At 30.8% G+C, this 23,364-nt stretch overlaps 2 protein-coding genes across 3 annotated transcripts; one reads left to right on the top strand and one right to left on the bottom strand.

The window, feature by feature from the left end:
* The first annotated feature begins 1,804 nt into the window (after positions 1 to 1,804).
* On the top strand, positions 1,805 to 7,192 carry LOC126739212 (protein angel). 2 transcript variants are annotated; one of them, XM_050444789.1, is made up of 9 exons: positions 1,805 to 2,028; positions 2,211 to 2,428; positions 4,012 to 4,248; positions 4,751 to 4,808; positions 4,862 to 5,121; positions 5,180 to 5,394; positions 5,468 to 5,737; positions 6,514 to 6,771; positions 6,825 to 7,192. In XM_050444789.1, the coding sequence occupies exons 1-9, from the start codon at positions 1,996 to 1,998 to the stop codon at positions 7,031 to 7,033; spliced, it is 1,758 nt and encodes a 585-aa protein (XP_050300746.1). In that variant the 5' UTR covers positions 1,805 to 1,995; the 3' UTR covers positions 7,034 to 7,192. The 2 variants fall into 2 exon arrangements, with proteins under 2 accessions (XP_050300746.1, XP_050300747.1); XM_050444790.1 differs by having other exon boundaries at positions 1,816 to 1,915.
* A 5,743-nt stretch (positions 7,193 to 12,935) lies between these two features.
* LOC126739379 (alanine aminotransferase 1) lies at positions 12,936 to 22,053 on the bottom strand. The gene is made up of 7 exons (XM_050445035.1): positions 21,334 to 22,053; positions 16,429 to 16,738; positions 16,150 to 16,340; positions 15,889 to 16,095; positions 15,722 to 15,829; positions 15,489 to 15,665; positions 12,936 to 13,668 (listed from the first exon to the last, which is right to left on the bottom strand). The coding sequence occupies exons 1-7, from the start codon at positions 21,574 to 21,576 to the stop codon at positions 13,339 to 13,341; spliced, it is 1,566 nt and encodes a 521-aa protein (XP_050300992.1). The 5' UTR covers positions 21,577 to 22,053; the 3' UTR covers positions 12,936 to 13,338.
* Positions 22,054 to 23,364: the final 1,311 nt, after the last annotated feature.

Here is a 23,364-nt window from a genome sequence, read left to right as displayed (position 1 = left end):
GTATAAATACCTTTAGTATAAAGACACTTGGATAAATGTAAGCTATTTTATACATTTTTATTAGACACAAAATTTGTAAATATAGATAAGAAACATGGTACATAAATATGTAGTTAAAACAAGAAGCAAACACATACAGGATATTACATAATCAATTGTGGCTTCAACAAAATATTTTTAATAATACTATACCAAAATAAAAAATGAAGGAATACAAATATATAGGTATGAAGACAAAAATGTGAATTTCTAAATTTTTCTCATACAACTAGGTACTTTTTATATTCTCTTTCAAAATACAATATTATTTATTCTCTCTGTTCTATGTTTATGCTTTTATACCCATTATAAAGAATCTTTATATTCAGAACCTTAATACCTACTAGACTTTTTGTAGAAACTCTAAAATTTGTATTAAAAACATATTTCTACAAAATTGGTTCCAAAAAATTATGTTTAAACATAATTTCATTCATTACTTCACTCCTAATAACCAGATTTTTCCACTTGGTTTCTGGCAACTTTCACTTACAATGGCTAGAATTGGGAAATTTCTGCTTTAAATTCTTTGGAAAAAAATTTGCATTGGCAGCTGTTAATCAGAGTATTTCACACAGGCTTCTTAAAAATTGAAGGTAATTTATTAAAATCAAATATTTTTTTTGTGAATTAGCCACAAATCTTTTTTGCAATATATCTATATATGAAATATTCTGAATATATATATTTATATAGCTAAACAATAAATGCATCTTATCCTATGAGCGTTGGTATTTATGTGAAGACAGCAAAAAAACAACTACAAGAAAAGCACCTTCTTAACTTGGAAGTCTTTTATTGGAAAAACGTAGGGTCAGTTGCTTTTATGACCATTGAAAATTAGTGTTTATTTTCTAGAACTTTCTTCCAGCCTTTATTAACATTGCAATAAATCCACACGTGAAGCTTGGACGTAAGAAAATAAATACTTTGTTTATTGAATATATATTGATTAATATTTAAATACTATATGTAACTTAACTTTTATTGGCAAACAAAATTTCGATTTCAATGTTTTGCTTTTATTGATTTTTTATAAACAAAGTCACCATATACAAAAACAATAATATTGCCTTTTGTATTTAAGGAAAATTAAGACTTCGCGAAAACGAGAGCAGTCTAAAAATATTTGAAATAAAACTGAAAATATAGACAGAGAACTTATGGGGAAATATCGAAATTTTTCATACATTAAACGAAATAAATTCTATTAGATATTAATAATTTGTAATAGATATAACAACAATTATCTAGCTATATCTATGCTATTAATTATAATAGGTATTATTTTTGATATCGCAGCTTTGCATTTCCAGTTCCAGAGTATGTGAAACATTTTAAATTAATAATAAAAAATGCCCAAGGAAGGACATGCTACCGATTCTTTAAAAAGTGCAAGACATTTTCTATCTAGATCCATAGATTCCATATCCGACTCCTTTTCAATCAGCCCTTTTAAGAAACAAACAAAACGGAATTCCACTTCCTGTTGGTTTTGTCATGGCCTCTATCTGTATAATTATGTTTTCTTTGTAATTATCTTTATAATTATAATTTCTGATTTCCTGACTCTTATGTGGATGACTATGTATACTCTTATCCAAAATTCAAATTTCCTGCCAAAACCAACGACCTGCATTTTAGTTCCGCTCTGACGACACAAGTTGGTGGCTCTACTAGTATTCAATATCAAAATACCACAAAAATGACATAGCATAGTTTTATCTATATTTTTGTTTTTTGTGGCTTTATTGCCACAATTTCACGTCTGTCAATTACATATGTTTAGAAAACGTTGGAAAAAATAATTAAAAAAAAAAGAAAAAGGCAAATAAGGTCACCACTCATGGAAAGGCCTTAAGTTAATATGCATTAGGTAACTAACGATATTTAAATTCCCAGTGTTTCAACCAACATTTCAAATACTATCTGACCTTCTTCCCGTTTAAACGGGAAATGAAATGGATAGTTCCTTGGAAAAATCTTCTGGTAGGAAAATATATTTTAATATTTTCTCTGTAAAACCTAAGTACTTCTTCGAAATATATTTTGACGTCCTATATGTTATTTATCACCTTAAATGTGTCATTTCTCTTTCTGGAAATATTTTGATAAAAATATTTGTTGATAGAAACTTGTATTTAAGCCCATTTTATTTGTTTAATCCACAGACTAAGGAGAGCAGTGGCATCTTTATCTTACTTGACCTAGAACCGCCACTAAGGCAGAACCTTAAAAAGCAGCTTTATAATTGGATTAAGTCATTTCAAAGGAGTATGTTTAATTCTTATGAAGAAGAGTATTCTGGGATCCCTCGACAAAATTGTTATTTTTATGGAAATCATTTTTATGGCTGGAAATCTAGAAGCGAAGAAAATTTATATGTGAGGTTAGTACATATTTATTCTGCTTTAATAATAGGTTATGTTATTAGGAACTATTTCTTGAGTTTTTAATTATAATCACCACTCAACTATAGCATATAGGAGGAACGGTAATGTGCAAGGCCAAATAAAGGCAGAGCAGCAAGTTAAATCCAGATAAAAATGAATCATTCCGATTTGACTTTTTTTTTTTTGTTTAACTTGATTTTACATTGTATAGGTACAGTTTGTTTCTTGACTCACCTATAGATATGTCAGTGATTTTTAATCCAGTTATACATATAGTACACCACCCCCTCTGAATTGATGAGAAATATTTTTTAGGCTGATTTTTCAAAAGAAAATGAAACTTTAATATATATATTTTTGTTCCAAACAATTTTGCCTTTACAAACAGTTACAAAGAGCCCCTTATGAAATGATATTCCGCAGATAATTAATGCTAATGAAAGGACTTATTTTTTTCAGCCTTTGTCTAATTATTGTAAACTTGCAATATATAAAGCAATATGAAGGGATTACCCTCATGGTTTCTTATTTTTATTAAGGTATCAGGTAATAGGCTCCACAGACTATTCAAAAAAGTAGTCCATTTTTCTCAAAGAGACCTCGTGATAATAAAAATTCAGAGATTAGAGGGACACAAAGTCAATGGTCTCAAAAGATGTTTATTTAAAAAAAAATTATTACACGTGTTTCGCCCTAAGGCATCGTCAGATCGGTAAAGCTATTGGATTAACACCACAAACATTCAAGTTAAAACAAAAATAAATACATACAAAATAAAAATAATGTTGATGTTCACATTAATTTCGGTGTGCTGAAATAGATAGACATCCACAGACTATTATTATATAGAACCAATGGGTGGTTTTTCATCCACACAAATCTCAAAAATCACATACTACATATTCTGACATAGAAAAGATTTAATTACTACATCAAAAACACTATTAAAATGGAGCAGTTTTCCCTGAGTCTATTTAAAAATATTTAATTAAGAAATATTCAAAGTACCAGTGATCCCAGTATTACAAACTCAAAGGTTTAATTTTTTTAAATGTTGGATACTGTCAGATTTCGTAAAACAATAGTTGTAAGTTTTTCGTAAATATGTTAGTCAAAATGCTTTTATATTAATTTAGTCTGAAACAGTTCAACTCATTATATTTATGTTTATTCTACATTTAACTCATTATATTTTCATTGTATTCTAGGACTGTATGTTAAAGTTAATGTGCAAAAATCTATAGAGAACAACCCAAACCTTGAAGGTTACCTTCAATTTTATTTCAAAACCATTTCTTTTTAAATTACTCTGTGTTTTAATCAGCACCATTAACTTTCTTGAATCTTAGCTGTATATACTAAACATAAACAGTACTAAAATTTGCTTGAGAGCTTTGGAATTTTCACTTATACCAAAAATAGATAAAATAGAGACTTCATTATTTTAAATGGCATACCATATACTACCATATTTTTAAATTCTATGTAAAAACCTTAATACATATTATGTTTCTGTTTTAATTAAATGTTTGTAGAAAAAAATTAAAGGTGGATCATATATTGTTTGTAATTCTTTCAGTTCATCATTTAACCAATTCGGATTACCGCCATCTCAGTATTTTCACAATGAATCTCAAGGATTGATGCAGGTTAATAACAGTTCAATCGACTTGCCATTGGAACCATCTAGCCCTTATTACCTTGACATTCCTTTGACACCTTTGATACCTGCACCCTCTAATGTAAATCAAGGAATCTTCTTTTCAAATGGTAATATGGGCCCAATAGTACCTGACCTCCGAAGACAAAATCATTGGTATGTATGTGAATTTTATATAATTAAAAATATGAAAAAAATATATTTTGTTATCATTATTTATTATAAAAAATAATTTTTAAATGGCGCTTTTTATACCATCTCTTAAATTAGGGATCTATTTCCATGACAGAATGTGGTTCACTAATAAATAAATTTAAAAGTGGTAGATTTAATTATATTTCTCTAATAGATCTTGTACATTATTATATATATTAAATTCTACAGTCTGTCCTTACTAAACACTTTACATAAATGTTGGATTTTCTATCATCAAAGCATTATCAGCTCAAAATAGATTAACAAAAGTTGTCAACCTTCCACGGTTTTTCCTTGTCACACAGAATTTGTTATTGTAGGGCTTTTGAAATTAGTTGAATCTGGGAAAATTTCTTTTTTTTTGTTGAAATTGCAATATTATTTTTTAAGTTTAACATCTTGTTAATAAATATATGTTGACTAAAATTTTTTATTAAAACATAAATTTTTTTATTTCAAATAGCTATTATATGAGACGAACTATCTCTAAAAGCCGAAATGAAATATCTACAGTCCTAAATGTAAGTAAGACCAAAGAACCATAGAACCACCCATAAATCATTAATGTATTCAGGTTCAATCTAAGAGGCGCTGGGAGAACGTAAAAGCAATAACATCTTCAGATAAACCACATTTTGACTTTTCATTGATGTCATACAATATGCTGGCACAAAAACTTCTAGAAGATCATGAGTATTTATATAAAAAGCACAATCGCAACTGCAAAAAGTGGGAAACTAGATGGCTTAACCTGTTTAACGAAATTAAAACTTTAAATCCGGACATTTTATGCCTGCAAGAAGTTCAACAGTCACATTTAAACACCCATTACAGGTATAGCTGTAATCTTTAAATGTATTGTTACTTTGTTCGATAACTACTCGATTTACAGAAAAATGGGTGAAATAGGTTACAAAGAACTTTATAAAAAACGAACTGGGGTTAGATGTGATGGATGTGCCGTATATTATAGGGCTAATAAATTAACGTTACTTGAATATGAGACAGTGGAGTTCTACCAGCCAAATATATCTGTTTTAGATCGGGATAATATAGCTATTATCGCAAAATTTTGCCCCAAAGATAATCCAAATAAGCCCTTTATAGGTAAGATTTTATTTTATACATTTAGAATAGTTTGGTTGTTTACGTTATTAAATTGATAAGGCAATATTTCTAGTTGTAACTACACATTTGCTATACAATCCAAAAAGACAAGACGTCAGATTAGCCCAGATGCAGCTTTTATTGGCCGAAGTTGAAAGATTGAGTTTCCGTTGGAATTCAAAAGGAAAAGAACGGTATTGGCCAATTATATTAACGGGCGATTTTAATTCTACTCCTGATTCTGCCGTCTATGAATTTATTACCAAAGGAATTTTAAAATTTGACCATTTAGAAGCGAGGAAATTACAGAAAGTACAAAGTCCAGCGCATGGAAAGGTGTTAGGTAAGTATTTTTTTCAAATAACATTTCCAAGTAATAAAACATTGTAATTGTTTCTGTAACAATGGTCGATTTCGATATTAAATCGATAAGATTTCTGTAATCTCTTACACCTATAGTTTAATTGTTGAGTTGACCTTATATGGATAAAAATCATTGAAAGGTTATTATCTGCTTTTGAAATCTGTTTTTCTTATAATTTATACTATCTATATCAAATATAGGTGTACAGGATGTTAAGAATAAATAGGATTTTTAAGACTTTTTTTTCAAAACTACCTACATTTTTTGTTGGTTTGTATTATTAAAAGTTTATCGCTAAATAGTGTAGTAATATTAAAATAGTAGTTTTTTGGGTCACGTCTTAAATAATTTCTCAAATTCTTGGTTTTCTAGATATTAAAAAACCTTTTGTTTTTTTTTATGGATTTTTGGAATCAAAATGATTTGTATTTGTATACATACCAGTAATAAACATAACTGATTTTCTAAAAATTGATTTGAAATAACTGACTTTCGTCAGCAATTCGACTAAATTGAGAGAAAATAATATCTAATTTTGTTGGCATTATTAAGAACATTAAATTTGTTTAAATTGTAAACCCTTTTTTTATTGATAATAACGTAAATAAAAATCACACTTTGTAATTAAGGATCCTAACAGCCGCGAATATATCAGCTGTTCGTAAAATCCTTCATATGGGTAAATTTTGTCTGTTTGTTTGACCAATAAAGTTAATATCAAATTAAGTCACGTTAACCATTTCCTTTCTTTATAGTTCCTACGGACCTTCAAATAACGGATGAATGTCAACACGAACGTCTGATAGAAAAAAGAGCCACGAAAAAAGATATAAGCAGACTCGAAGAATATGCTCTTATAAGTATCCGTAACACTGATAAAAAATTGCCACAAGGTTCGGACTCTGTGATTCCAAAAGAAGTTAAAAATATAGCGAAATTTTGTTCTGGCACGTTAAAACATCCTTTTGCATTTAAATCAGTATACAATCATGGAAGTTCTGAAAATCCAGAAGGTTTATTTGCGAAATAAAAGTGAATTTGCCACGTTATTTTAAGCAATTTTTAGGTACAACGTTTCAAAATGAATGGGTGACGGTGGACTATATTTTCTACAGCGGAAAGAAACAAGAAAACGTAATAGAAGACCATAAGTTAATATTGTTATCTCGATATAGGTTACCACTAAGAAGTGAACTGGGAAATATGAAAATACCAAACAGTTTAATGGGTTCGGACCATTTGTGTTTAGTAGGAAAGTTTAGGTTAAGACTTTGATATTCTCGAATGTTTTTTTGTTGCTATTTCAAACTCTGTGATAACTTAACCTTAAAATGTTCATATGTTGTATATTAACAAAGCAAGTTAATTGGTACCTTATCCTGTGGTTTTGATAACTATTGTAACAGGCGTAAAATAGATTCTTTTTAAACCTTTGCTCCGTTTTGAAGAATAGATGTTTTTTTTTTTGGAATTGCAACGGATTTTTGTAAATAAAGTAATTTCTGTATTAAATTGAAGTTTTGGTCTGACGCTTTCAAAAGTTTATCTAAATTAAAAGCATGTTCATGATGGCGCCTATAATTTTTATCCATAATATATCCCCAAAAGTGAAAATCAGTTGGAGATAAATCGGGAGGTCTCGGAGGCCATTTAATCGTGCCCATTATGCTAACAATGAGATGAAGCTAGTTGTAAAAAACATGTTGGCATTATTGGCTTCCATGGTTCCAAATTTATATTTAGCCGTTGAAAAGTAGAATTTTTCTAAAATGTTGACCTATACATTAATTTTTTGAGGGTACTGCATTTTTGACTGCAATATTTAATTTTTTTTTCTGTAGAGTGACTTACAGATGGAATGTGAGTCCATGAAAACGATTACTCGTCAGTGAATGAAATATTTTCTATGAATCCCTGTTCGACCTTCGGTTCGTCTTCTAAAAAATGTATTGGGGTTCAAAATATTCCTGTCCAGAGCTAAATATCAAGAATTTCAGAAAGTTTTGTTACATTATGGCAATGTTACCTTTTTATAAAAAGCAACAATTAAAAATCTACAGCATCAGAAACATTTAATAAAAATGGCGAAGATTACATGTTTCATCATCAGACCTACAATAATTATGATGATGTACCATAACACCTAACATATAAATAAACAAAGCTTACAATAAAGTGACACTCTCATGTATCATTTCTTCATGTTATATCATCATTATTGTAGGTCTGATGATGCGCTAGTTGTGCGAAACATGTATCTTTCGACTTTTTATTAAATGTTTATGTGCTGGTGTAAGTTTTGTGTTGTTGCTTCTTATAAAACGTATGACCAGCATCTTTGGGAAAATTGATGAATTTCTCGATTTAATGTTACCTTTGACGAAACCGTAAACAGCAATTTCGCGAATTTCCCTTTTTGTTGTGAACAAAATATTCTGCACATTTTTAATGTAATAGTATTCTAAAATAATTTTCCTCTTGTAAGTATTTGTTCAAGTTTATTGTGAACGGTTTGTTTTATAATCTGATAGACATACACATTATATAATTTTCGAACAAAAAGTATACAGGTTGTCCGCTAATTAATGGTACATGGAAAAACCACAGACTCCTGATGTAAAAATATTACGATTTAACTATATTTACCTATATCCAAAAGTTGATATTAACTGAGTTACAGGGTGTTAAACTTAGAACTTTTTTTTTGTTTTTCCCCAATAACTTTAACAAAAGTTAACTTTTTTTCACAAAAAATTGTAGTTAGGGGTTTTTTAGGTCGAGAAATTCATTTTTTTAACAAATTGAGTGTACAATGTAGGGGACGCTGTCTGCGACATCTTTTTCTCTTTCATAAGATCATAACTTTTTTGTGCTTAACTGTATTGAAGTTTTTATTGAAAATAATACTTTTTTCATATTTTTTACGTAAAAAAGGTATACTAAGTTGAAGTCGCTCAGAGTTACCGTTTTGGAGATATTTGTATTTAAATTATTTAGTGCACCATGCACTCGACCCCGGCTGAATAATTAATATAATCGGGAAATAATTCGCTTTTTTAAAGTAAGCTATGAGAAAGCAAATGAACTTTAGAGACGCAGTTGTTAGGAAACCGCCATGTTGTTGTTGTTTGTTGATTAGTTTAAAGTTGTCAGAAAATATTTAATTAGTGTTTTCTGTGATTTTGCATCCAGTTTACTGTTTTGTTGAATTTTTAAAAACAATGCCGAGGCACAATCTTTTTTCAAATGCCGAAATGAGGGATATGTTGTGTGTATATGCGCAGGCAAATTTTAATGGACGCGAAGCCTATAGACGATATTCAGAACTCTATCCAAATCGAAGACAACCTGATTTCAAGATCTTCAAAAATCGGATCATTTCGTCCTAAACGGAATTCCGCAGGGCGCCCGAAGGTTATAACTCCAGAACAAGAAGAAGAAATTCTGGTCCGCGTGGCTGAAAATCCGGAAATAAGTGCAAGACATGCTGCTGCGGCAACTGGAGTAGGCAAGTCATCCATTTGTAAAATATTTCACGAAGAGGGTCTTTATCCGTATCATTTCACTCCTGTGCAAAATTTATTAGAAAATGATTTTGCGCCCAGGATAGAATTTGCCCGTTTTTGCCGTGCCCAAATAAATGCCGACCCCATGTTTCTGAATAAGATACTATTTACTGATGAAGCAACGTTTACACGTAGAGGCATTTTCAATTTTAGAAATAAACACTCATGGGCATTACAAAATTCACATTCAGTACACGAACGTCATTTCCAACATGAATTCAAAATTGGTGTGGTATAATCGATAATTATTTATTGAGCCCTTCCGAACTACCGCCCAATTTAAACGGGGAACTCTACCTTGAGTTCCTAGAAACACATTTACCAGATTTTCTCGATGATATTCCGCTGGACATAAGGCAACATATGTATTTCATGCAAGACGGAGCGCCAGCACACTTCTCTAGAGCTGTCAGAGAGTACCTGAACAACCGTTTTCCTAATCGCTGGATAGGTCGTGGGAGCCAGAGGCCATGGCCGGCGCGAAGTCCCGATTTTAACCCGCTGGATTTTTGTGTATGGGGCTATATGAAGTCGCTCGTTTACAAAGAAATAGTGAATTCCAGAGAAGAACTATGGCAGAGAATTTTATATACTGCACAAAAGCTACGAAACGAACAATTATTTTTTAGAATTAGGAGATCTTTCAGCAAAAGAACTGTTAAATGTATTGAAGTGAATGGTAGACATTTTGAACAGTTTTTGTCAAAAGCAGATCTATTTTTTTACTAAATCTCGTCACAGTTTCAAAATGGAAAAGTTATCAGTCGTATAGTTAAGTTTGTTTTCGTTAATGTTATTTTCTTTCAATAGATTTTCTAGTGTCATAGTTATTTTAAATAAAGTTAATTAAATGATAATCCAATTTTTGTCTGCATTATTCTCAATGACTTATACTAAAACATTATTTATGATGTAAAAAATTATTGGTAAAGAGTAACAAGACATTATTGCTTGCTTGAGCTGCTGTACTAAATAATTTGAAGGCAGATATCTCGAAAACGGCGACTCTAAGCGACCCGAAAGTAGAAAAGACGTAAAAAATATGAAAAAAATATTATTTTCAATAAAAACTTAAATACAGTTAAGCACAAAAAAGTTATGACCTTATGAAAGAGAAAAAGATGTCGCAGACAGCGCCCCCTACATTGTACACTCAATTTGTTAAAAAAATGAATTTCTCGACCTAAAAAACCCCTAACTACAAATTTTTGTGAAAAAAAGTTAACTTTTGTTAAAGTTATTGGGAAAAAACAAAAAAAAAGTTTTAAGTTTAACACCCTGTATCTCAGTTAATATCAACTTTTGGATATACGTAAATATAGTTAAATCGTAATATTTTTACATCAGGAGTCTGTGGTTTCTCCATGTACCATTAATTAGCGGACACCCTGTATAGTGTATCTCTTAGGGAAAAGATCAGTACTTTTCAGCAAGTTCTGCACTAGTTTGTATTAAAAGGTTGAAGAGAAGAACTTTAAATATCGACCTTCAATGTATTTCCGGTTATAGCGGAAGTAAGATTCTTGAGAAAAAAATTTCTTTCGTTTTATTTTTTAATCCAAAATATATTTTTTTCTTCAGTGAAGTAAAATTTGAAATTATTGCAGTTATTCCAAAGTAGATTTGTTCAGGAATTTCAAAACGCTCAATATATGCAGGACATTTCATTAAAAAAAAGCAAGTTAATATCACTTGACGAAAAACAATGAAAAACACAAAGTCACGGTCTCACAACATTTACTTAAAGCTACACGTGTTTCGCTCTATTCAGAGCATCATCAGTCCTTAAAAAGCCACTAACGTTGGCAAAACAGTAAATAAACATGTTTATTTACTAAATAAACATACACATTTACAGTAAATAAACATGTTTATGCCAACGTTAGTGGCTTTTTAAGGCCTGATGATGCTCTGAATAGAGCGAAACACGTTTAGCTTTAAGTAAATGTTGTGAGACCGTGACTTTTTGTTTTTCATTGTTTTTCGTCTGTTGTATACGTCGGTCTCTTTGTGAAAAATGGATGAGATTTTCTTATTAATATCAGTTGTTATTAATTACTTCATAGAGCAAAATATATTTCTTAACGATAAACCCAACTATAAAATATAGCATTTTTGGCAACAGCTACATAATCGCGACTATAAAGAATACTTTAAAGTTGTGGTTACTAGTCGCGGGAACCGTTTAGGCACCGTTCTGTTACCACTTTTTTACCAAAATTGGGAATGATTTTGCTGTAGCAAATACGTAATTCTATCGTCCCGGGAACTTCTTTTTAACGTCCCATAGTGGTTTTCGGGATGTCATAAAGTAGTAATTGTGCAGTGCTAGTTACTAAGAAGTTACTGAGACAATATTATGCAAACATTTTGATTTTCTTTGTCAACACAAAAAAATTTTATATGTCCGTCTTTATTCTAAGTGATGGCGTTGTATCGGGGTTAATCTACTTCATATTGTATTTAATATAGCTGATATTATCGCTTACCGGAGTGGAAAAATGTAAACGAAGCAAATTTTACTGTTAAACATAGGCAATATAGGACGAAAATAAAGAACGCCTCATTTAAATAATGACTTTTAACAAAAAAATATACCAAGTCTAAATATTTAAATTTAATTTTTTAAAGAAGGTAGATAACTCTTTTCACTCCTCTTTACTCCTATGAATATAAGAAGTCTATAATTTAATAAAAATTCCATAAAATGTAAAAGTATTCCGATTTTAGCAAATTCATAAAATCGTGCAATACCTTTTCACAAAATGGAGTCAAATAATTAAAAAAAATATGGCGAATTGTTGTTAGAGTTACCAAGAAGTTTCTTTTGTTACTTCAAAGTAAAAATGACTTACGAATAAGTAAATTATTTAAAAAAAATGCTACTATAAAGTATATTTTACTGCATAGTAGAAATAATTACTTAAAGGTAATTTGCTTTAATAGCCAAGGTGGTAAATATTACTTTAAAGAAGAAATAAGGGTAACTATTTCGGTCTTGTTACTGATAATATTACTTCAAAGTGTATTACTGCGTGGTAATATTTTGATGTTCCTATGTAGTCGCAAGAACTTGAAATTTAGCTTTGTAATCGCGCTTACTTAAAAGTTCACATTTAATCGTCCCACCGACCAATATTTCCTACCTTATAGTAACGACGTTGTAAAGGTAATTAGGTCAGTTCGCTAAGCGGTATCAGCTACCATCAGAGTTACCGCAAAGTAATAATTACTGTAATATTACGTATTTCTTACTACTATTTTTTACTTGGCAGTTATTTAAACTAATAAGATATTTTTTTGGTACCAGTTACCGATTTATTACTTGAATAAAGTAATATAGTCAAACAATGTTGTAGCCGTAACTAAAATTGCTAGTTGGGAAAACATCACGCAACCTTAAAATTAGCCAAAATGTTTTGATGTTACCGCTTTGGCTAGTAATATTGTTGACATCCGGTATAACACTAAAACAAGACTGATCGGAATTTTAATAAAATCGCATTATCTTTAATTATATGATAAATAAACAACTTTTGTTATGTCCCGGGCAAAAGATTTTGCAAAAAGCATACAAAGAAATTTTGTCTAAAAAAAATAAAAAAAATTCGTGCAACAATACATTTTTAATGTCATACAATCACTTTTTCACAATACAGTAATATTTTCAATAATTAACTTAAAAACAAAATATAACCACCAACAAAATCGCAGTAAACATTTTAAACAAAAGGAAGAGAGTATACATCGAGCTTAATATTTATTAAAAACAATCAAAAAGAAAATCTTTAAAGTCAAAAAAAGTGGGTCATGCACACATATAAACAGTATTATATAATAAAAGCCAATTTGATCCACAATTTTAGCAGGATCTATAAAAATGTGAAACATCCCAACACAGCGGAAATATTCAATTAATTTACAAATGAATTACTCGAATAATAATAATAATAATTGCTTTGCGACAGACCAACATGTTATTACTAGAACCCGACTAACGGCGACATTTTAAAGTTACGAATACTTTTTCATAAAAGAAGCCTGGAATTCCTCGAACTTGGCAAGCATGGCTTTCAGTTTTTCGGTTTGTGGTAAAATAGTGGTCCTAAAGTGATAAGTACCGGGTTGTTGTCCGAAACCGGAACCGGGTACTATACAAATACCGGTATTTTCTAATAATTCAAAAGCGTAGAACACGTCGGCGTGTTTTCCTTCTTTCTTCGCTTGTTCGATAGCTTTGGGGGGTAGAGTTATTCTGGGAAAGGCGTACATTGCGCCTTGAACGGTGTTACAGCTGAACCCTTCCATTGAATTGAATGTGTCTGCAACCATTTTAGCTCTGAGCTGAAAAAAATAATAAACATTATTTTACAGTAGTAATGAAAAGCATGCAAATAAAAGGCCGACAATTTCAGAATTCTGATTAACATTGTATCCCTCACATCATTAAAAAAAGTTTAGTAACGCTTATTGACTAATTAATTAAATAGGTTTCCTTTAAAAACCATGTAATAATATCCAATAATTTGAAAACGTTCCAATGAATAAAAAAACCGTAGAGTATTTAATACAGTTTTCGTATTTTCAAACTTCTAGCAAAAAACCAAGGGTGTCAAATTATTTGTTCTATATATTATTTTTATGCTAGTTTAAATGTACTTTAACGCTAATTACCTCTTTTTAGTCTCTATATCAATAAATAACTTTTCAAGAGAAGTTAGATTTGAATAAACACAGAATTATTTTATATAAGCGCCTTATATTAAAGGCGGAAAAAATAAATATTCACTTGATTTACTAATTTTCTTTTTATGAAGGTGTTTTTTTTTCCGGATTCTAATAACGGTTACCCCAAAATTCCCATGCGAAAAAAATAATTAAACGCCCAAAATACATGTTTACCTACTTTAAATATTCATTTAGAGCGCACAAAGAAAAATAATACGATAAAAATCTTTTTTTTCAGGATGATTAGACAGAAATTTAATATTTTTAACTTCGGATATGATCATATATCGGATATTATCATGAGTCGCAACATAACTAATATTTGCGGACGATATTAGGATAATCAGTTATTAATGAGAACTCAATAACCAATGTACGATACAAGAACTTCATCATCTCAGACGCGATTTGAAATGAACTTGTCAGAAATAGAGTCTAGAATACAAATTAAAACAAAATAATAGAAAACTTAGGGAGCATACACATATTTAGGTCCTAAAATGCAAATTATTCAACAAATTTCTAGAAGAATAAGCCTTAACTGAGCAGCTTTTGGTAAACTCGAATTCATTCTTAAATTCAGTAGCACTTATTAATGCTGCTTCAATAAACAATGGAAAAGGCGATGGTGGGAATTAGTTTATGAGATAGAGTTCGAAAAGCAGAATTCACAAAAAGAATAAAACTATTAGATGTGAGCAAACTAGTAGGGCAGCAAAAATAGAGATATTCAGAGTACATAAGTATCCATATTGGAAGATATAACAGAACCGAGAGATATCTTTCCTGTGTTGGCATGCCTTGAAAGAGATGGAGTGATAATATCCAAAAAATTACCAGATCAGATAGCTATGAACCGACAGGGATAGAAAAATATTTTTGCTTCATCCTTACTACTTGGTTTTTTTGTTTCTTTTTTCAATAAATAATTGAGATTTCGGTTTTTTATTTAATATTATTTTAAAATTTTTCTAATTATTGCTTTTGTAACTGCATTTTACATATTAGTACTTTTTTGTAACTGTACCTCATTGTTGTTTTGAAACATTTTTAGCATCCTCAAAATAATATAAGTTGTCGAAACATCGATGAAAACACAAAAATCGACATCTGTGATTTATTTTCATCCAACTACTCTAAACCTGTACTTTTGGGTCACTAACTTTCCCTCTGAATTAATAATTCTTGCCATATAATTTGTTATAACATGTTAACTTCATTATTATTGTAAATTTAATAAATAAAAGATTTTAAAACTCAGAGGAATTTGTTTCTATATCTATCTAAATAATATTGATACTAAATTTTTGTTTAGCTAACGGCTTTGTCAATAATATCTATGTTATCATAATAAAACTATTTTTGACGTTGAAATCGCTGCTACGAAGTTATCTACAAATTTTTGTATTATATAATAAACCTTTTTTATTTTTTACCTTAAGATCATCTAAGACACCTTGCTTTTCCTTAATAAAACGTTCATAACTAGGTTCTCCAGGCTGTGGTGGTTTGACAACAGTATCCAAGCAAGCCTGACCTAATACAGTCGGGCACAACATAGCACTCATAGCTTTCATATACATTTTTTTAACTTCAGGATCCATATTGATTACCTGGAAAATCAGAAAAAATCACATTTTTGTAAACCGTTTTACAAAATGATCTGTACCTCAGCATAACCTCCTCTCAATCCACATTCTCCCATGTACCCCTTGGAGCATGACATAAAACTGGCCAGCTCCATGCTGCTATAAGGTTCTCCCATTTCAACTAAAACCTAGAATCAAAACCTTAAATTACTAAAATTTTATTTTGTTTTAAATAACAAAGTCAAACCTTTTTGAATGAATGGAACTTGCATCCTTCAGCATACACATTATCTTGATATACTTCATCGGCTAATAAGAACAGTTTTTCCTTATAAGCAAATTTGATAACTTCCTCAATATTTTCTCTGGACAAGACGCTGCCAGTGGGGTTGCCTGGATTGATGACCACCAGGGCTCTGGGATTGCAAACTTTTCTTGCCTCGGTAATTGCCCTCTAATTGTGATAATGTTTCAATTAGCACAAAACAAAAATAAATCAATCACACACCTGAAGTTCAGCAATATCTAGTCCCCAATTTCTAGATTCGTCCAAATAATAACCTATTTGATTGATGCCAAACTCGGCGAATGTGGCTGAATACAAAGGATATTGGGGGATGGGGATCAAGCCACCAGGGGGCTTGCCATTAACTGGGCAAATTAAAAGTTTCAAAACGTTCTTGATTGAATCACTAGCTCCTAAAATCGAAACGAGTTTTATTTATATTTTTAAAAATTTAAGGTTTTATGCACCACCCTGAATGCTAAGAAAAAAGTTTTTTTTTACCTGCACTTATAAAAACATTTTGCCAATCAGAAGGATGTCCATCCCTCCTCTCAATATACTCGGCAACATGTTTTCTAATGACTTCTATTCCAGGAGAGTCTGTATATGATCCAACAGAGTGGCCTCTACAGCCTTTCAGAATTGTTCTGGCCCGTTCTTTAGCATCTTCCGGAAACCTAGGGTCGTCTAAAAGTTTCGGCAAAGAAACCAACGCCAACACTTCTCTGATAAACGTGATTGGTTGTTGTCCCATGGCATGACAGTCGCCAATGTTTGCCTTTAAAACTTCTTTGAATGGTTTGTTGACACCCTGGCAGAAAACGAGAATTTGGGTTTCATTTGGTTTGTTTCAAAATCTGGTTTCTTCTCAAACTTTTAAATAATTTATTCAATCGAATTATAACTACATAACAAATGTTATACAGGTTTAAAAAATGTATGTAGCAAAATTCTTTGTGTAAAAATAGAACTTGCTTGAGCTGAGAAACTATGCAACTTGTTAAAATTTTATAGGGATAAAAATATTTGAAGTAATTTTTTTTTAACATTTTTGTCATCAATTCAATTCATGGATCAACTGTACATTTGTGATGCCTATTAAAAGCCTTGTCTGAAAATAAGAGTTTCATATGATCTTTACATCATAAAAAAATTCAATATCCTTTACTGTGAAGTAATATTATAGATAGTAATATATTTTATTACAATCAGAACCTCAACTGCTTTAGATTATTTCAACAATCTTATCATGACATGGAATATTATTTGTTAAGTGATTGGTTTATAACAGAATTTTGATTAGATATTGCAAAGTATATGACCATAATGATAAAAATGCTCACAAAAAATATATTTATAGTAAAAATTATTGTCAGATATCTCATCTTTACATAAAACTTTCTGTAGTTTTAGGAAAACCTCAATAAATTCAATGTAATCTGAAGCTGTTATGAGCCAATTAACAGTAACAAAAAATAATAATAGGCATAATTTATAAAATGGAATCTAGCTTTGGAATATGATTGATAATCTATAAATAGATTTTTGTGTGTAGCCAGTAGGTATGACAGATAAACTTTCCATGCTGTTTGCTTGGCAACTAACTCATTTTAAAATGAATTATATGTATATGAGAGGTTTTTTAGAATTGACCTTAACACTGAATGAACTCAAACCCTGTATTAAATTAAACATGATATTATGATTTGTTTTAAAAGTACCGAAATCAGTATTTTTTAATTTATAAAATTAAGAAAAATTACCATATGCCTAATAACAATGAACAACATTATCAGAAGAGATACATAAATATAAACAGATAATGCTGAGAAAACAAAATAGTAAATGCCAAAGGTTAAAATCACCCAATCTTATTCTTTAATGCCACATAACAAATATAATTTTAATTAACATATAGATAGTTGAACTCTTTACTTGGAGACTCATTTACATTACGATTTAATTACAATTAGATTAAACTGACTTGTAATATACAAGATGGTTCTCATTTGCAATAGAATTATATTGCAGCTTATTATCACCTTAAATAGATCTAAATTTTAAACGAGTTACTATAGTAAATATTTTTTTAACCTCGCAACTGCATTTCTTACAACATAAATTATGCATATATACTCTATTTACACTAGCAAAGTATTGTTTCTTTTGACATATGTAATTTATGTCCTATACTAAATGTTGCTTCTTTCTTTTTTGTTTAGGTTTGTACGAAAGTTACAGTTTTCTTATTTGATTCAAAAAGCTGTTAAGTGTAGTAAAATCACTATGTATTATTATTATAATGTAAGATAATGATAAATACATATTTAATGTAATTGTTCTCTGATACCAGCAGCCTTTGCTGGTTAGGATAAGATACCAATTATTCTTGTGATAATATATATGTAATATTTTATTATAATTAATATCAATGAAAAACCAGAAAATTAAAAAAAAAATACAAAAACATTGAAAATTGAAAAAAAAATCAGGTATTTCAAACTTTTAATTCATTATATTATGTATTTTCAATTGCATTTTAATAATGTTGACCCGTTGCTAGTGATTGTGTAAAATGTTTGAATGTTGATTCAAAGTAATTTAAATTATTTTAGAACAGTCATTACTTGTTGATAATGTTGATTACTGACTAACAGTAATTAATGAAATTATTATTAATTTTAGACCTAGGGACACTTCTTTTCTTAATGATGATTGATGCAATGAAAACATTTTAATTAAAAAATTGTGCCCAGTTTGTTGAATTCAATGGCTTTAAGTTCAATTGTTATCGAGTGGTGCAACACAGAGAGCAATTTTTTTTCATATTTGTGAATAAATATAATCACTAGAACTGTTATGTGTGAGTTTTTTTTAATTTGCAGATGTCTTGGGTTTTACTGTAAAAATCTTTGATGTTTTAGCTCCCTGATGCACAATAAATAAACCAACTCTCATATATTCAAAAGTGCAAATCAAATATTCACAATGAAATAAAGTACAATTTTAGTATGTATAATTGTACTTTATTCCAGTTGATAAATCATCATTATGGCTTTAGAGGTAATTCTTTTCTCTGGATTGAATCATATTTATCATATAGGCAGCAAACTATAAAGCTTGGAAATTTTGATCAAAATTGAAACACAATTTATCTGGTGTTCTGCAAGGATCAGTTTTAGGACCCATCAGGTTTTGTGACTTGTAACTTTATTTGCAGATGACACAACCATTTTATAGACATATCCTAACAGAGACATCTTAATGCATACCACAAACTCTGATATTCAATATATTAAGAACTGGTGTGACTGTCACCTATTATCCTTTATATAATGTTTCTAAAACAAACTACAAGCGATAATGAAATCACTTGTAGTAAAGTTTCTAAAATTCTTGGTATCCTAATAGAAAAAAACTTAACTTTCAAAAGACACATAACAACATGACCACATAACAAATCTATTAGGTAAATTATCATCAGGCTGTCATTGAGTATCATCTCTAAGAACCTGGATTTTGAAACCTCCCGCATGGCTTACTTTGCTTTAATCAAGTGTCACTTGTGGTATGGTATAGTTTTTTGGGGATGTGCTTATCAGGGCTTATTTCTCAGCTTCTTTTTCAGGGCATGCTTTGCCAAAGAGAGCTGCCAGGAGAATGTGCTGGGAATCCCTCAAACCCCTATTTCTAAAACACAAAATGCTGACATTACATTCTGTTTTTTTTCTTGAACAATCCTGTTTATTACTTTAATCATATTTGACAGGTAGAACCCAGGCTGTTAGATTGAAAGTTAGTGGTCAGGAGGGACCATATGTGATTGGGCAACTGTCATAACTGGGGTTCCACAGGCTAGTGTTCTTGGGCCCATTTTGTTTTCACTTTTTATAAATGACTTGCGTCTCCTGGTTAATGACAACTGCATAACACTTTTTGCCGACGATACATCAGCAGTTGTCTCGGGTACTGACTATCAGTTTATCCACTCAAAAGCCACTAGTTGATTCAAGCTATTCAGGACCGGAGCTTACTCCTTAGAGAGGAGTCATCAAGTAGCATCATCCAACAATACTTCTCAAAGTTCTTGGGAATTGTAATTGATAGACATCTATTGTGGGATCCTCAGGTGGAATCTGTGTGCAGTAGATTGTCCCGCAGCAATTATGCCATCTTCCAGCTTTGAGACTATGTAGATGCATATACACTTAAAAGCTTTTATTATGCCTCAGTGCATTCCACTCTATCCTATGCCTTATTAGCTTGGGGTAATTCCTCCAGTATTGGGAGAGTGCTACTAATTTTATACTATTTTTATTAGCATTATAGTTTTTTATTAACAATTCCTATACATTGTTATGATGTCGATGGAAATTAACTATTTGATTTCATTATACAGAAAACCAGACATCTAGCACCCACTGTAAACAATACAAGGCAGAGAGGCTGTTTACTAACACCCATTTCTCACTTAGCCCTTATCAAAAATTCCATTTTATACAATACCAGGAAGATCTATAATCATCTGCCAAAAACATTGAAGGAATCCAAGTGTTTTACAATTTTTAAGAGTGAACTTAAAAATATTCTCTTAAGCAAATCCCACTATACTGTGAGCCAATTATTTATTTTTTTTTGTTTTGTAACTTGTTTTTTAAACTTTTTTTCCTAGTGTTTCATCTGCATTTTAGGTAATATTTAAATTCCTGTATTGCTTTGTTGTCAGAATTGTAATTTTCTATGATAATAAAACATTTTTTGAACTTGAAAATCAAGTTACCAAGATCTGACTTTGTATAATTATCTGTAAATGATCTATTAAAAAGTTTAACTTAAGATGTCATATGCTTAATAAATATTATTATTATATAATGTTATCACATGCCTAATAATAATAATATAAATACTCTATAGTAGCATAGAGAGGTCAAATCATGAAACACATTTGTTTTTAAATAAAAAGACATGTGATCCTTATGGAAGCCCTCAAAAGACAAGCACCCATTGAGAAGAATCTGTTTCAGTTATAAAGTCAGCTTTGACCTACTTAGTGTTTAAATAGGCTAATAAATAAAATAGTAAGCAGAAACATTACAAAGGTGTATTTATGGATTATTGTTAATGGATGCTTAGGATTGAAAATAAAGAATTCCTGCATTTTATTCTCACTTAGCAATAAGTATTTATTGTTACTTTAAATGTCAGCTGTTTTTAGGTGATGCAATATTAATAAATTGTTATTTTCTGTAGTTTCCTACAGTCATCTTGCAATCAATCAAAATAGGAAAGGCATCAGCCCTTTGAGTAGAAGCATTGCATAAAGGATAAAGGGACAAATCAATGTCATATTAACAAACTTCCTTCACCTGTCCTGACAACATTAGTTGTTAAGTACTTACTACTTACTTTCTCCAATTCCTTTTCAATTTCTCCAGCCCTTATGACCAAGGGTCCTCTGACAGCATATTCCAAGGCTTTAATGTTGGGGTTCATGTTGTCCAGAGTAAGGGAAGGTGCAGCGCCCGCCATATTTCTGTATTTTAGGGTTCCCGCGAGGCCCTTCCTTTGGGTATTCGAAAGAAACTCACGAAATTCACCCACGGCCGACTTGATCTGTCGGACTGACGTGAAGTTCCCTCTCATACTCATGTCAAAAGGTTTCCAAACAAAGGACAAATTAAAAAATTAATGGGAGGAAAAAAAACGACCCGGTATTGGTGGAATTTAACAGATGCCGCTAATTGTTTAAAAATTTGACCAATCACATTAGCGGGATAAGCGATTGTGGAAATTTTGTGTGGATCCAATTTTTTTTTTTTTTTTTGAAAGTCGCACAAGGCCGGTAAACTACATGCGCGATAAATCACACCTATTAATTTTTCGATTGGTTTGGTTATATAACCGGACGACCCGTTATGTAATAATCTGATTGGGATGCGGTCAACCTTGTGTTGTTGATTCGATCACTGTTGCACTCACTGCACTGCAAATTTTACCAAAACTCTAATTGTAATTGCGCTACTGGTCAATTTTGACTTTGACTTAAAATTATTTTTAAAGTGTGCCGGGTGGCCCGAGATCAGTTTATTTATTACGACATTAAACTATGGAACTGAGATCGAGTCCGTGTCAAAATGTTATCTCGTATTTCAGATTTATTCGTATATTGAGATTATTTTCTTTAGGTAAAAGAGCAATGCCACATTTTTGCGATATTCTGACCTGAAATTTAAAAAAAACAATTAACAATAAACGAGGAGATGCACATTTTAAAGGCCCATAAGTAAAAGTGAGACAACCAGTATCGAGGCAGCGTTGCCAATATTTGCGATATGATATTTCTAAACTCATTATTTTTTTCCTGTCTGGGTGTAACAGAAAATACCAATAATATAATCATAAAAATAAAGAGAAATGTTATATTCCAAATTTCCAAATATCGCTTTTTCATTTATCGTCAAAGGTGCTGCTGGAGTGCTGGCCATAGAGAAATGAATATTAAAAGAGTGTTTGAAAGGTAGCCTAAATTGATCATCAAGTTTTAAACCTTAACCTAAGATATTTAGTTCGGTTAGACGGCATCGAGGGCCAACTTCTGTCATAATTGTCATTATTATTATCGATTTTCTTTCCTTCCTTGCCATCACCCACCTTCGCATCATCGATCGTCGCCATTGCTTATTCCTTTTTATTTGGGCGTCCATTGGGTGTGTTCTTTTGTTTTTTTCTCAACAAAAAATAGTTAAAAATGTAGCTTAAAGTCATTAAAGTGTAATTTCATCATATAGGCAGAAGCTTTTTTGTTGTTTTATTGTGTGGTTTCAGATCCCTAGAATGGGGTAAGTGCAATTTTTTTTATCAAATAGTTTTCACCATGTTGTAGGTCACCTAAAATTGTTGTTTACCATTTTAAAACTGCCCTAATAATGTCATCACCAGGAAAATTAATTTTTAAATGCAAGGAACCCACTTGTTCTAATACATACTATTGTCCTATTGAAGATTCATACAAAAATAAAATTTTCTTTAAATTTCCTGAAAGTGACATTATTAGGAGGTCCCAATGGTTTAAAATACTTGGTTTAAACCCAACCTCAACAAGGTGTTATTTATGTCAAGACCATTTTGAGGATATTTCATTTACTAGTACTATACATACTCATTAAAGAAAATGTGCTCTCCCAATTGCTGGCCCAAGTATTATTCAAAATGCCCCAGTACTGGTTGAGGCACAAGTACCTTGGGAAGATACATTGACTTTATTACCTGCTATCATAATCCAGCAATCTCAATATAATGTTCAGAATGAACATAATTATGCTAGACCACTTTTTACTAGGTCTGACGAAAGGTATCATCAGTGCTTTGCTGCTAGGAAGTACCAAAAGCACAATAAGTGAAACAACTTCCATTCTACCAGGTCACTACTCAAGGAGG

This window comes from Anthonomus grandis, chromosome 8 (genome assembly GCF_022605725.1).
Source record: "Anthonomus grandis grandis chromosome 8, icAntGran1.3, whole genome shotgun sequence".
Classification (NCBI taxonomy): Eukaryota; Metazoa; Arthropoda; class Insecta; order Coleoptera; family Curculionidae; genus Anthonomus; species Anthonomus grandis.
This window is presented reverse-complemented; position numbering and strand designations above follow the sequence as displayed.